This window comes from Myotis brandtii, unplaced genomic scaffold, assembly GCF_000412655.1.
Source record: "Myotis brandtii unplaced genomic scaffold, ASM41265v1 scaffold107, whole genome shotgun sequence".
NCBI lineage: Eukaryota > Metazoa > Chordata > Mammalia > Chiroptera > Vespertilionidae > Myotis > Myotis brandtii.
In genome coordinates, this window is record NW_005353629.1 from 753,382 (window position 1) to 765,864 (window position 12,483).

General features: G+C 33.3%; 1 protein-coding gene across 6 annotated transcripts in view; it reads left to right on the top strand.

The window, feature by feature from the left end:
- Positions 1-12,483, top strand: part of TRAPPC8 (trafficking protein particle complex 8) — a 67,933-nt gene that overhangs the window by 7,399 nt on the left and 48,051 nt on the right. For 5 of the 6 annotated variants that reach the window (XM_014541269.1, XM_005857056.1, XM_005857052.1 and 2 more), the window contains 6 exons: positions 4,388-4,477; positions 5,800-5,974; positions 8,246-8,399; positions 10,655-10,748; positions 11,200-11,459; positions 11,807-11,922. In XM_014541269.1, the coding sequence (XP_014396755.1) occupies positions 4,388-4,477; positions 5,800-5,974; positions 8,246-8,399; positions 10,655-10,748; positions 11,200-11,459; positions 11,807-11,922 (889 nt within the window). The remainder of the gene's footprint in view (positions 1-4,387; positions 4,478-5,799; positions 5,975-8,245; positions 8,400-10,654; positions 10,749-11,199; positions 11,460-11,806; positions 11,923-12,483) is intronic. The other variant, XM_005857053.1, reaches the window with a different exon arrangement.

Below are 12,483 nucleotides of genomic sequence, written 5' to 3' on the forward strand. Positions count from 1 at the left end.
CCCTCTGGCAAGTGGACATCCCCCGAGGGCTCCCGGGCTGCCAGAGGGATGTCTTATTGCCAGCTTAGGCCCAATCCCCCGGGGAGCAGGCCTAAGCCCAGCAGGTGGCATCCCCTGAAGGGTCCCAGACTGCGAGAGGGCACAGGCCGGGCTGAGGGACCCCCCCACCCCCAGTGCACAAATTTTTGTTTACTGGGCCTCTAGTAAAGAATATTAAAAAACACGTGAAGCCTGGCCAGTGTAGCTGAGTTGGGCATCATCCTGTGCACCCAAGGGTTGTTAGTTCAATTCCTGGTCAGGGCACATTCATGCCCAGGTTGTGGGCTCGATCCCTGCTTGGGATGTGCAAGAGGCAGCTGATGAGTGTGTCACTCTTACATCAATGTTTCTCTCCCTTTCTCTCCCTCTCCCTTCTTCTCTCTCTAAAAATCAATAAAAAATCTTGTTAAAAAACAGGTGAAATTAATTTTAATACTATGTTTTTCTTAATCCAGACTATACAAAATAATATTTCAACGTGTAATTGGAAATTTTACTTTTTTTGTACTGCCTTTGAAATCTATATCACACTTGATTCAGACAAGCCACATTTCAAGTGCTTGCTAGCCACATGTTGCTAGTGGCTAACTACTTATTGGACAGTCCTGCAAAAAAATTTTACTATTTTTTTTTTTTGCTGTGCCTTTATTCTGTAAATAATTTGTAAAGTGAATAAAAAATACAGTAAAATATCAAGGGTCAGTTAGATCCAGTTAGTAAATGGCAATGACTATTTTTTCCTGATATACTGAGGACCAAAAGGAATATAGTTTGACTAGAGGACAATTTATTTTTAAAAGATCTTCCACTGTGGTGTCTTCGAAATTTAACAATAGGGCGTAATCATGACCCTCATCTCTTTGGAATACTTTGATTTTTCTGAGAATATTTGATTAGAAATAGTCTCCTCAAGAATAGTTCTCATGGGTGTTGTGAAAATATAAGGTTAGTATTTCTTAGTTTTTAATATTACCTAAGATCTTTTATGATTTGCAAAATGCTCATAAGTTTTATGAGTTCTGGTTTCAGTTTTTTGTAGCTTTTATATTAAGATTCTCTGTATTAAACAGTATTTTCTGATAATCATAATGTCAGATATTCTTTGCTTTGAGGCTATACATTTATATAATTAAGTATTTTACATTTAATTCTTTAATTCCTTTCCTTTATTAGGATATTTTTATTCTGAATATATACAGGGTGGGGCAAAAGTAGGTTTACAGTTGTTCATATGGAAAATAATAATTAACTTTTATCAACTAAATATTAGGTTTAGAATATTTATGTAATGTTCTAAATATATTTAAAAAAATCCTCTGTCATTTCAAGAAAATAACAATAAATAATACTGTAAGAATAAACTGTGTTTTGTGTACTCAAAACTGTAAACCTACTTTTGCTCCACCCTGTATTTAATTTTGGTATATCTGCTACTGTTTATCTAAAGTTGCATAGTCATAAGTGCCAACATTATTTGTCATATGTTAGTATTTCTTAGTTTGATAGTGATTTTCTGGCACTTTCAGCTTTTGTAAATGCCTAGGAAGGGTAAATACGTGATTTACAGGTGATGCTTATATTTAGGATATTCAGTCTTTTTCACCTGCAGATTTGGGGTCATTAAGTACTTTTGGTTTCAGTAGAATGAGGACCCAAGTTGCTCTAGGTTTAACTCACTGCTGTAGCCCTTGTTAGACATTTGTTGGGAATAGTAATAACTTCATGTCTCAAATCACTGACACTGAAAAGGGAACAAAGAAGGATGGCTGGGAGGTAGACCATCCTGTTGCTTTTCTGGCCCTTCGCTGTCTTCCTTAACCTTCCTTACCAAGACAAAATGCATTCTGCATAGAGAAACTGGTAGGATAACATGGTTGCCCTTTAAATTCCAAAGAAAGAGCATACAGAGGTGGAAAGGGGTATGGGCAAAGTACTAATTTCATCCCCAAATAAGTATAAGAGAATTTATTAAGGGAGAGAATCATCACTAAATGTTGAAGTCTTTTGTTAACAGAAGACATTTTGGGTTACTCTACAGTAACATAAGACTATTATGTTTTCCACTTTCTACAAAAATGTCATTTGAAAAAAAAAAAAAGGTTGCCCTTGATTTATTGGCATGTAAAGTAACTGAAGGAGGACTTCTTAATTAGCTCCTTAAGGAAATAAAAGGTTGAAGGGAAAATTTACTCTCTCTACATGAAAGTGACCTTCTTGAAAGATAAAACCCACTTTTGCCATATATATTTTTAAAATTTTCCTTTGTTTTTCATTTCCTTAGTGAGTACCCAGTATCTTGTTACCAGTATTTAGAAAGTATTATTTCAATTTAAGAACTCGTGTGGGTATACTTGCTTTTTTAAAATTTAACTTTATTTTGAAATATACATATATTTTTATTGATTTCAGAGAGTAAGGGAGAGAGAGATAGAAACATCAATGATGAGAATCATCGATCGGGTGCCTCCTGCACGCCCCTTACTAGGGATGGAGCCCGCAACCCAGGCATATGGCCTGACCAGGAATTTCGGTTCACAGGTCGACCCTCAACCACTGAGCAACACCGGTCGGGCATAATTTTTGCCACTTTTCATATAGATTATAATATTTCTGGGAATGTTTTTCTTTTTCTGTAGCAGTGAACATGAAATTGTTACACTAATAGCCCTCCTAAACAATACTAATATATGGGTTATTCTCATAAGGCATTTGTTGGAATTAAATGTTTGTGTATGTATGCTACCAGGTGAAATATGCTGTTTGGTCAAGCTGAATAGCTTTTTTCTCTTCAACTTTCCCACTCATTTAATGTAGTATTAAACAGGAAATCTATTTGCTGTTTTCAGTGATTAAGATGAAAACAAAAAATACATATGACTTGGTAATCAGCTTAAGAAACTAGGAATAGAGTGTCCTTTCAGAAATACTGTGATTTAGATCCCTGTTCGGCAAACTGTGGCTCGCGAGCCACATGCGGCTCTTTGGCCCCTTGAGTGTGGCTCTTCCTAAGCCTTAGGAGGACCCTAATTAAGTTAATAACAGTGTACCTACCTATATAGTTTAAGTTTAAAAAATTTGGCTCTCAAAAGAAATTTCAATTGTTGTACTGTTGATATTTGGCTCTGTTGACTGATGAGTTTGCTGACCACTGATTTAGGTAATCTACTTAAACCTAGTGAAATGACTAAGTTTAGGTTCAAATAAAAAATGTTAGCCCTAGCTGGTTTGGCTCAGTGGATAGAGCACCAGCCTGTGAACTGAAGGGTCCCAGGTTCGATTCCAGTCAGGAGCACATGCCCAGGCTGTGGGTTTGGTCCCCAATAGGGGGCGTGCAGGAAGCAGCCAATCAAATGATTCTCTCTCATTGATGTTTCTATCTCTCCCTCTCCCTTCCTCTCTGAAATCAATAAAAATATATTTTAAAAAATGTTAGAATAGTTGTAATGTAAAATGCTTAGCATGGAACAAGAGGGATTTGATATTTTAAGAAACACAATATACATGTATACAAAAAGTGAAAACACCTATCTTTTATATTTGATTATAAGGTAAATATGCTTTGAAATTCCATTTAAAGAGGTTTTGTTACTGTCATAGTCAAGTAATTAAGTTATAAAGTAGTGTTTGTCAGCCTTGCCACTATTGACATTGAGCCATATAATTTTTTGAAGTGGGGGCTGTCTTGTTCTGTTTATTGTAGGATGTTTTGCATCATTCCTCTTTCCCTTGATGCCAGTAGCACCCCCTCCTCACTCCCAGATGTGACAACCCAGAGTATTTCCAGACATGGCTAAATGTTTCCTGGTGGTTAAAGCCACTCTCAGTTGAGAACCAGTATTCTGAAATGATATCATTTATGACAATGTGACTAGTGGCAAGAACACAAAACTGTACTTCTAAAATTGTTTTACTCATTAGGTGATATTTAAAGCATTAATAGGTAAGTAAATTGTGGGATTATTATGTAGGTTTGGGAATAAATCAGTTTTATATTTGCAACTATATAGGGTGTGCAAAAAAATGTATACACATTTTAACAGATGATTCTATTACATTTTGAAAAGAAAATGTATTTTAATAAATACTGCCTTTATAATTATTCAAAGTGTGTATACATTTCTTTGGGACACCCCTTGTATGTACTCCCATATATGAATGTATTTGTGTATATGGCTTTATACGTACAGACACATCATATGTATATATTAAATAAAGCACAGGTGAAAATGCTTGTTTATTGCTAGAAACTACTAACTTATGCCTTTAAGGAGTCTGGACTTGAAATTTTGTCTGTTGTAAACTGATTCTATTGAGAAATTTTAACTGTTTTGTTTATGATTAATTTTAGCTACTACTCCATGGTTTGAGTCTTACAGAGAGACCTTTCTTCAGTCAATGCCCGCATCAGATCATGAATTTCTGAACTACTATTTAGCGTGTATCCTTTGACCTTTTTTGTTCTCTTAAAATCAAATGTTTTGAAAGTTACTAATCTCAAAAATAGTTATATGAAGTCAAAATTATTGAAAGGATATTGAGAATGTGGTTTTTTTATTGTTTTATTGCTTAAAGTATGAGAATGTGGTTTTTAAAAAAAATATATTTTTATTGATTTCAGAAGGGAAAGGAAAGGGAGAGATAGAAACATCAATGATGAGAGAGAATCATTGAATGGATGCCTCCTGCACGCCCCCTACTGGAGACCGAGCCTGTAACCCGAGCATGTGCCCTTGACCAGAGTGCAACCCGGGACCCTTCAGTCTGCAGGCGGATGCTCTATCCACTGAGCCAAACCAGCAAGAGCTGGATTTTTTAAAAAGTGATATGTTTCAAAAGTTTTCGTTATTGTTGTGTTGTTAAGTGGTGTCCTAGATAGGGATTGGTGTAATAAATTAATTTTTGATTATAAAATAAGAATATTGAGGGATTGTTTATTGTTTTTCTTTATCCCCCAACTCAAGTGGTTTATGCATAATAAGTGTTTTTTAAAATAATATGTTTTTAATTATTTCAGAGAGAAAGGAAAGGATAAGGAGAGAGAGAAAGACATCAGTGTGAGAGAGACACATTGATTGGCTGCCTCCTGCGTGTCCCTTACTGGGGATTGACTGAAACCCAGGCATGTGCCCTGACCACGAATCGAACCATCGACCTTTTGGTGCATGGGATGACTCTCAACCAACTGAGCACACAGGCCAGGGCATGCATAATAAATTATTAAGCCATTTTAGAAAGAGAAAATGTAGACTGCAGTGTTAACTGGCTTGTGAAGATTGCCTCAAAATTAATTGCTTTTGCAAAAGCTCATATTTAAAAAGTTTTTCAGTTTTTTAGTAAGCAGTTTTGTAGCTATTAACCTCCTTTGACAGTTAATGGTTTTTTTTTAGTTTCTTTAATGAGATTACAGAGAAAAGTTAAGAGGTAGGATAGAGTATGAAACTGCAGGGAAATGGAATGGGGAGGAGCAAGTTTCAGCAGAATTGTTGGATATATTGATAGTTGTTTGATTTTGATACTGTCTGTTTTCATTTTCTTGGATTTCCATATTGATATGTAAATGACCTAACAACTGTCAAGAAAAAATCTTTATGATTTAGAACCTTGAATAATATTGAGGTGTTGGAGACACTATTTTGTGCTTGCTGTGAAAACCTATGATATCAATTTTTTTGGCTCAGAAATTATCTTCCTAAGTTTATTTTAATAGGATATTTTTATCATTGAGTGCTAAGTGATAATTACCTTAATATGGTTTATAAGGTATGCTAGTAGCATCGTCTAGTGAAGCAGAACCTATGGAACAGTTTGGAAAGTTGTCACAAGAGCAGCATCGAATTCAGCACAATAATGACTATTCCTACCCCAAATGGTTTATACCAAATACACTTAAATATTATGTACTCTTACACGATGTAAGTGCAGGAGATGAACAGAGGTAAGCTTTCCATTTTTAATTAAGAGATTTTCTTCTTTTAAATGATACAACTTTAATTTGAACATGGTTTATTTAAATTTTAGGTATATTTTTCATCTGAGAAAGTAAGAATTTAGTAAAAAAACATATAACTGTCTTTTATTTCAGAGTTATAGTCAATAGCTGAATCATTTTATGTTAGATTTCATATGCTTACCCAAACTTTTCTTTCACTGTGAATCTCTATTAGCATAATCATTGTACACAAGTGCTTGCCATTTTACACCTATATGTCTAAGGTGTTATTTCTTACTTTATATATAAAATTATTTCTCACTTTCTCTCTTTTTTCCTTCCCAGTTTTCGTCTGACTTTTCACTTCCTGGCTGTTGCTTATAGGCACTTCATTTTTCACTCTTCACTCTCTTGTCACTTTATATTTTTAGCCTTGATGTTTTTCACAACCTCAGAAACAGCCAAACATTTCTTTCTTATGTTCCCTTTACTATTAATTATTAGTGATTTGCTGTAGTCCTTTTATCTTTCAAGATACGTGAATAACATATCTTTAAAAATTTCTTAAAAAATAAGATAACATTAAAAGCAATGTTACTTACGGAGTTGACTTTGACTTTTGGTTTAAGATGTGTATCAAATCTTTTGTTTCTCACTTTTCTGATGTCACAGTGACATTTACAATATGCAGTTAAGTAATTATTTCTTGCCCTTATTTTGAGCACAAGCCATCTTTTTTTTTTAAATTAGTAATTATAGGATTTTTAAAAATATATTTTATTGATTTTTTACAGAGAGGAAGGGAGAGAGATAGAGAGTTAGAAACATCGATGAGAGAGAAACATCGACCAGCTGCCTCCTGCACATCTCCTACTGGGGATGTGCCCACAACCCAGGTACATGCCCTTGACCTAAATCGACCCTGGAACCCCTCAGTCCGCAGGCCGACGCTCTATCCACTGAGCCAAACCAGTTTCGGCACAAGCCATCTTTTTAATAAATTTTTCTCTATAAAAGCAAAGAATTATTTTGAGGATTACTAATCTTTGAAATCATAAATAGTCTGTACCCTGTAGGATAAAGAATAGGAATAATTTTGAACTGGCTGTTAAGATTAGTTTCTGTCAGTTAAATATGTATCTTCTAGGACATTTAAGTGGTAGTTCGGGTATTAGATTAGTGATTCATATGTTTAGCAGTATCATTGGTAAATCGAGTTTAGTTTATTGTACTTGAGTATATGTACATGCATGTATCCTTATATCTGTGTTTATAGAAATTTATAACTACTTTACTTTTCTAGCCTTAATTTTATAGTATGTACTATGGTTTAATTTAATTGTGTGCTAGGCTTGTTATTTGCATAGTATTAGCAATTTAAACATGATGTATAGGGGTGTTTTTTTTGTTTGTTTTTGCATCAGATGGCTGATTGACTAAAAAAAAATACCTGTTTAAACTAGATTAGCTCTAAGTACCAAAATTTCATTTTCCATCAGAATGTACTGTTTGCTTCTTAGGCTGTTTTGTCATTTGAATTATTTTGTTTCCCACCAGCGAGGAGGTTTAGCTAACATAAAGTATGGAAATCAAAATGCTTTTTGTTACATCTGATATACTGCTCATGGATATAGCTATTATACATATTGTAAGAAAAATGGAATGATTTTATGTAATACATTCTATGGCTGCTCTTCTTGAGTTTCCTCTTTCTTCTGTACTGTGTCCCTTTGGAGACAGCTAAGTGAAGGGTAAACTGGCAGCTAAAGATTTGTAAGTGTGGGGTCCTATACTTTTCTATTTTAGCACTTGGGTTTTTGATAAATGTCTGTTCTCTAAGACAGAATTTCCCAAAGTCATATTTCTTGAAATCCTCAGAGTTGAAACAGTTAACAGTACTATTTGCTGCTCTTTGTAAATTCATAGTGCACATTAATAAATGGAAGACTTAGAGATGATTTGTTGCAAAGAAACGGACTGTTTACTGTAATTTCCCAAACTAGTTTGACCACCAGAACTCTCTTTGAGTAACATAGGGAGTAGCTTGCAAAATTTTATTCCACGAAACACACTTTGGGAACCCTGCTTTATCCAAGCTAGATGAATTTCAGTTAAGATCATTATCTTTGTTTTCAGTTGAAAATTAGTCTATCTATAATTTTCTGTTCTGCCCTTTTAGGGGATTATTTTTACATCATCTTAAAATTATTTTAGTATCTTTTATTGCCTAAAGTCTGTTCCCTACTTACTACAAACGTTTTTCATTTTTTAATTTAGAGCTGAATCCATTTATGAAGAAATGAAACAGAAATATGGAACTCAGGGTTGCTATTTACTTAAAATTAATTCTCGAACATCTAATCAAGCATCAGATGAACAGATACCAGATCCTTGGAGTCAGTATCTTCAGAAAAATAGTATTCAAAACCAGGTATATGTAAAAAACAATAATGAAACAAACCATAAAAGCTCTATTTCAGTTTTATGACATAATGGTATCTGTAGAATTTTTTATATCTTAGTTTAACTAATAATATTTATTTTGGAATCTGGCTAGCTTTCATTCATCACCATGTGAACTCTTAAATCAGTGGTTCAAAGCTATTTTTAACTAATAATAATCCCTATGTTACTCTTTTCAGGCACATAATATCAATGTTAATTGATCTTTTTTCCTTAAAAGATGAAAAGTGAATTACACATTGAGAATTGAATTATGTACATTTAATTCATTATGAATGCTTACAGTCAATTCTTTATTATTCACATGCTCTGGGGTTGCCTTTCTTCATTTTCAACATGCTGTTCTTATGGCCACCTTTTAGAGCTCATACTTTTCTTTTTTCCATAACTTTCCGTGATTCTTTTCCTTGGAATTTTCAGGAAGTGTTGTTTCTTCCTAATCTACTTTCTTAATCTAGAGTTCTATACTAATGTTAACTGTTGTCTGAAATGGGTTGGTATATGGTTTCACACTGTCAAACTTTCTAAAAAAATATGTTTTTATTGATTTTTTTAGAGAGCAATGCGAGGGAGAGAGAGTGAGAAATATTGATGAGAGAGAAACATCGATAGGCTTCCTCCTGCACAACTCCTGTTAGGCATCGATCCCGCAGCCTGGGCCTGTGCCATGACCAGGAATTTAACTGGTGACCTCTTGGTGCATAGGACTAGGATCAGTCCATTGAGCCACACCCACCGGGCAACACACTGTTAAAAAAGCGTTGTCTACCGCTTGGTAGTAAATAGTCAAATGACAAGTTCGTAAGATTAGTTCAGATAATTCAGAGTTGACTGTTTTTTGTTTAGAAGTAGGATTTCTTAAGTAAATGGAAAATATTTTTATTTTGTATAATTAAATAACATTATATTCTCTTTATGTGATCTTTTAAAAAATATCAGTTATAAAGTTTAACTTTTGATCTACTGTAAATATTTAATAATCTGTTTATTTGCCCTTTTTGATCCACATATAGTTCTGTACTGATATTTGCAATATTAAGATGATTACTGACCTTCTTTAAGATAATGCTGGGGGAAGGTAGAAAGAAAGAACCAGTTGGATGAGAAGGGGCTCTGTGTCTTAAAATGGTCCTAAGGCCACACTCAGAATAGGAATAGTAGTAGAATATTCAGTTTAGAGCCCAGTATCTAAGGTTGAGAAGGGCAACATAAGTCAGACTGTTCAGTTTGAGAACTTTTAACACAAGACCAGAAGTATCAACAATTCTATAGCTTATAACGCTAGAGGTCACGATTGGAGGATAGTTTAAACGTTACTGAATCTAACCCCTGTTTTCTAATGCTTTACTTTCCTTTGAACCTATGAATGAATGACCTCAGTTACAGTATGCACTATCTTCCCAGGTGACCCTTTCCATGTCTGAACAGCTTGAGGGTCAACCAAGAATTTTCTACATTTGTTTGTACTCATTTGTCCTGTGAGGACTGTGTAAGTTTTCTGTTAAGACAACTTTCAAAATATAGGAGGATGGCGTTCATGTCCCCTTCTGTATTTTTCCAGGCTAAATATACCAAGTTTTTAAAAAAATTTCTTAAAGGGTTTAGACTTTTGTCATGATCACTTTCCCCTTATTAAATTCTATTTTATATAGAATTTGGAATATTTGGAATAATACCTCAAACTCACTGGTCTCATTGACTACACCGAGTATATTTAGTTTGTTTTCTTTGTTGACTGAGAAAACAGTGTATTTGTTCAAATAAGCATTGCATTGGATATTTTTCCAAAACATTTTGATATGTTCAGTATGCATTTCAACCTATTAACACTGGGTTCATGGCCAGGAGATTCCATGCCATCTCTTTTTTTCCCCTGGCTTGACCTTAGTAGTACATTTCTTTTGCTGTTATTCCTTACTTAGATGCATACACAGATATTCATATTGGCTTGTACCCATCACATATAAACAGATAAACTGGGATAGAGATAATTTGATTCCAGAAGAATCAGGGTAATAGATGGAATGTGAAAGTAAATTTAAGAATATAGTAGGTGTGGACTGGAATGCTAGAAAAAGATGCATAGAAAAAGAAGAAAAGAGTCTTGCTGTAGCAAATAAATGAGGCTTACAGTTAGCAGAGCAGCCATATTTGTTGATGGATTTAGAGTTATCTTAGAATGATTAAGTATAAGTGCTAATGCTGTTTATTTTGTTTTGATAGGAATCATATGAAGATGGCCCTTGTACTATATCTTCAAATAAGAATTCTGATAGTAACTTGCTTTCATTGGATGGATTAGATAACGAAGTCAAAGGTCTTGATACCCTTTCTGTAAATTTCTCTTTTTGATTGGAAATATGCACTGTTGTCAAAACATGCTAAACTTTATAGATTAAAGATAGGGGAAATATTCATAATAAAAAAGATAATCTACAGGTTAGCTTTTCTGAAGATTTTATTGAGACATTTGAGATTGTTTTTATTTGACATTTAAATTTTATTTTATGACTATTGAAAATAATTCTTTATATCTAAAAACTGTATTTTTCCTGATTTATTTACATGACTTTAAAAATTTCTATTATGCTTAACAAGTAATAACCCAAGCCCTGTAATTTTAAAGGGGAAAAGATTAATGTTATTGTATCATAGATGTCTAAGATATACAGAAAAATAAAGGATTCCAACGTTCTTTTTTTTCTTTAACAGTATGATAGTAATATTGTTACATTAACAATAGAGTAAAAGAAAGGTCTTTTTTTCAGTAGATGGCTTACCAAATAACTTTAGAGCCCACCCACTTCAATTGGACTCATCTAGTGACCCTTCTAACAACATTGATGGCCCAGATCATGTAAAATCTGCCTCCTCATTACATGAAACAAAGAAAGCAAATCCTGGAATTATTCATGGTGCATGCTTAACCCTTACTGATCATGATAGAATTCGACAGTTTGTACAAGAATTCACATTTCGGGGCCTTTTGCCACATATAGAGAAAACAATTCGGCAATTAAATGATCAGGTAAGATTTGTTTCTTTTTAGATTAATATTTTTTAAAATTTTAGTACATTGTACACTTGAGAATATAATAGTATAAGTTTTTAAAAAGTATTTAAAATGTTTTTTTTTAAAGAAAGACCAATATTAGGTTTTAGTAGCATTACTATCTCTAATGAAATTCTGTTAAATCATTTTCACTAGGGATTTTTCAGCATATTCAACAGTTTTTTAAAAAAATCAGTGTTGTTAAAAATAAATATTTGCTCACTATTAAAGCTTTTTTACTTATTTAGAATAGTTTTCTTTTGTATGTAAAATAAAAATATTAAATTCTCATATTTGTCAATGTATTTATACTTTTCTTTTAGCTTATATCAAGAAAAGGTTTGAGTCGATCTCTATTTTCTGCAACTAAAAAATGGTTTAGTGGCAGTAAAGTTCCAGAAAAGAGCATTAATGAGCTGAAAAATACATCTGGATTGCTGTGAGTGAAATAGTATCTTTCTTTTTTTTCCCCTGTGTTTAACTCTGACTAGTGTTTGACTATACGATGACCTGTAAAAAAATGGCTATTTTTTCACTTTCTTACTTTCACATTGGTCAAAACTCAGGTAGGTAAGAACAGTGACTATAGGTAAATTCCATTAATTAAAAATTTTTTTTAAGTAATTGGGTGTCTAAAAATAAAGAAGATAACTGGGAGTCACTTTACGTTGGTTCTGTTTTCCTATTTGTAAAAAGGTGCTTTTTTTTTGTGTCTTTGTAAAATTAGGTGTTCATTAACGATTCTTCTATGTTAAAATATTGTGGTCTTGTGATTCTAAGACAGCCTGTACTTAGAACATTTTATTTAATATAAGATATTGTTTTAAGGTAAAGTAAAAGCACGTTTTGGATTTAAATTTTTTTCCTGGTTGTACATAAAACTGGTATTAGCTATTTACTTCATAATTTGACCATGGAGAAAGTGTTTGCCTGTTGTTGAGAAGTTCTCAGTATCGGGGTATAAATTATTTAAATATAGATATAACTATAGTTCCAGATA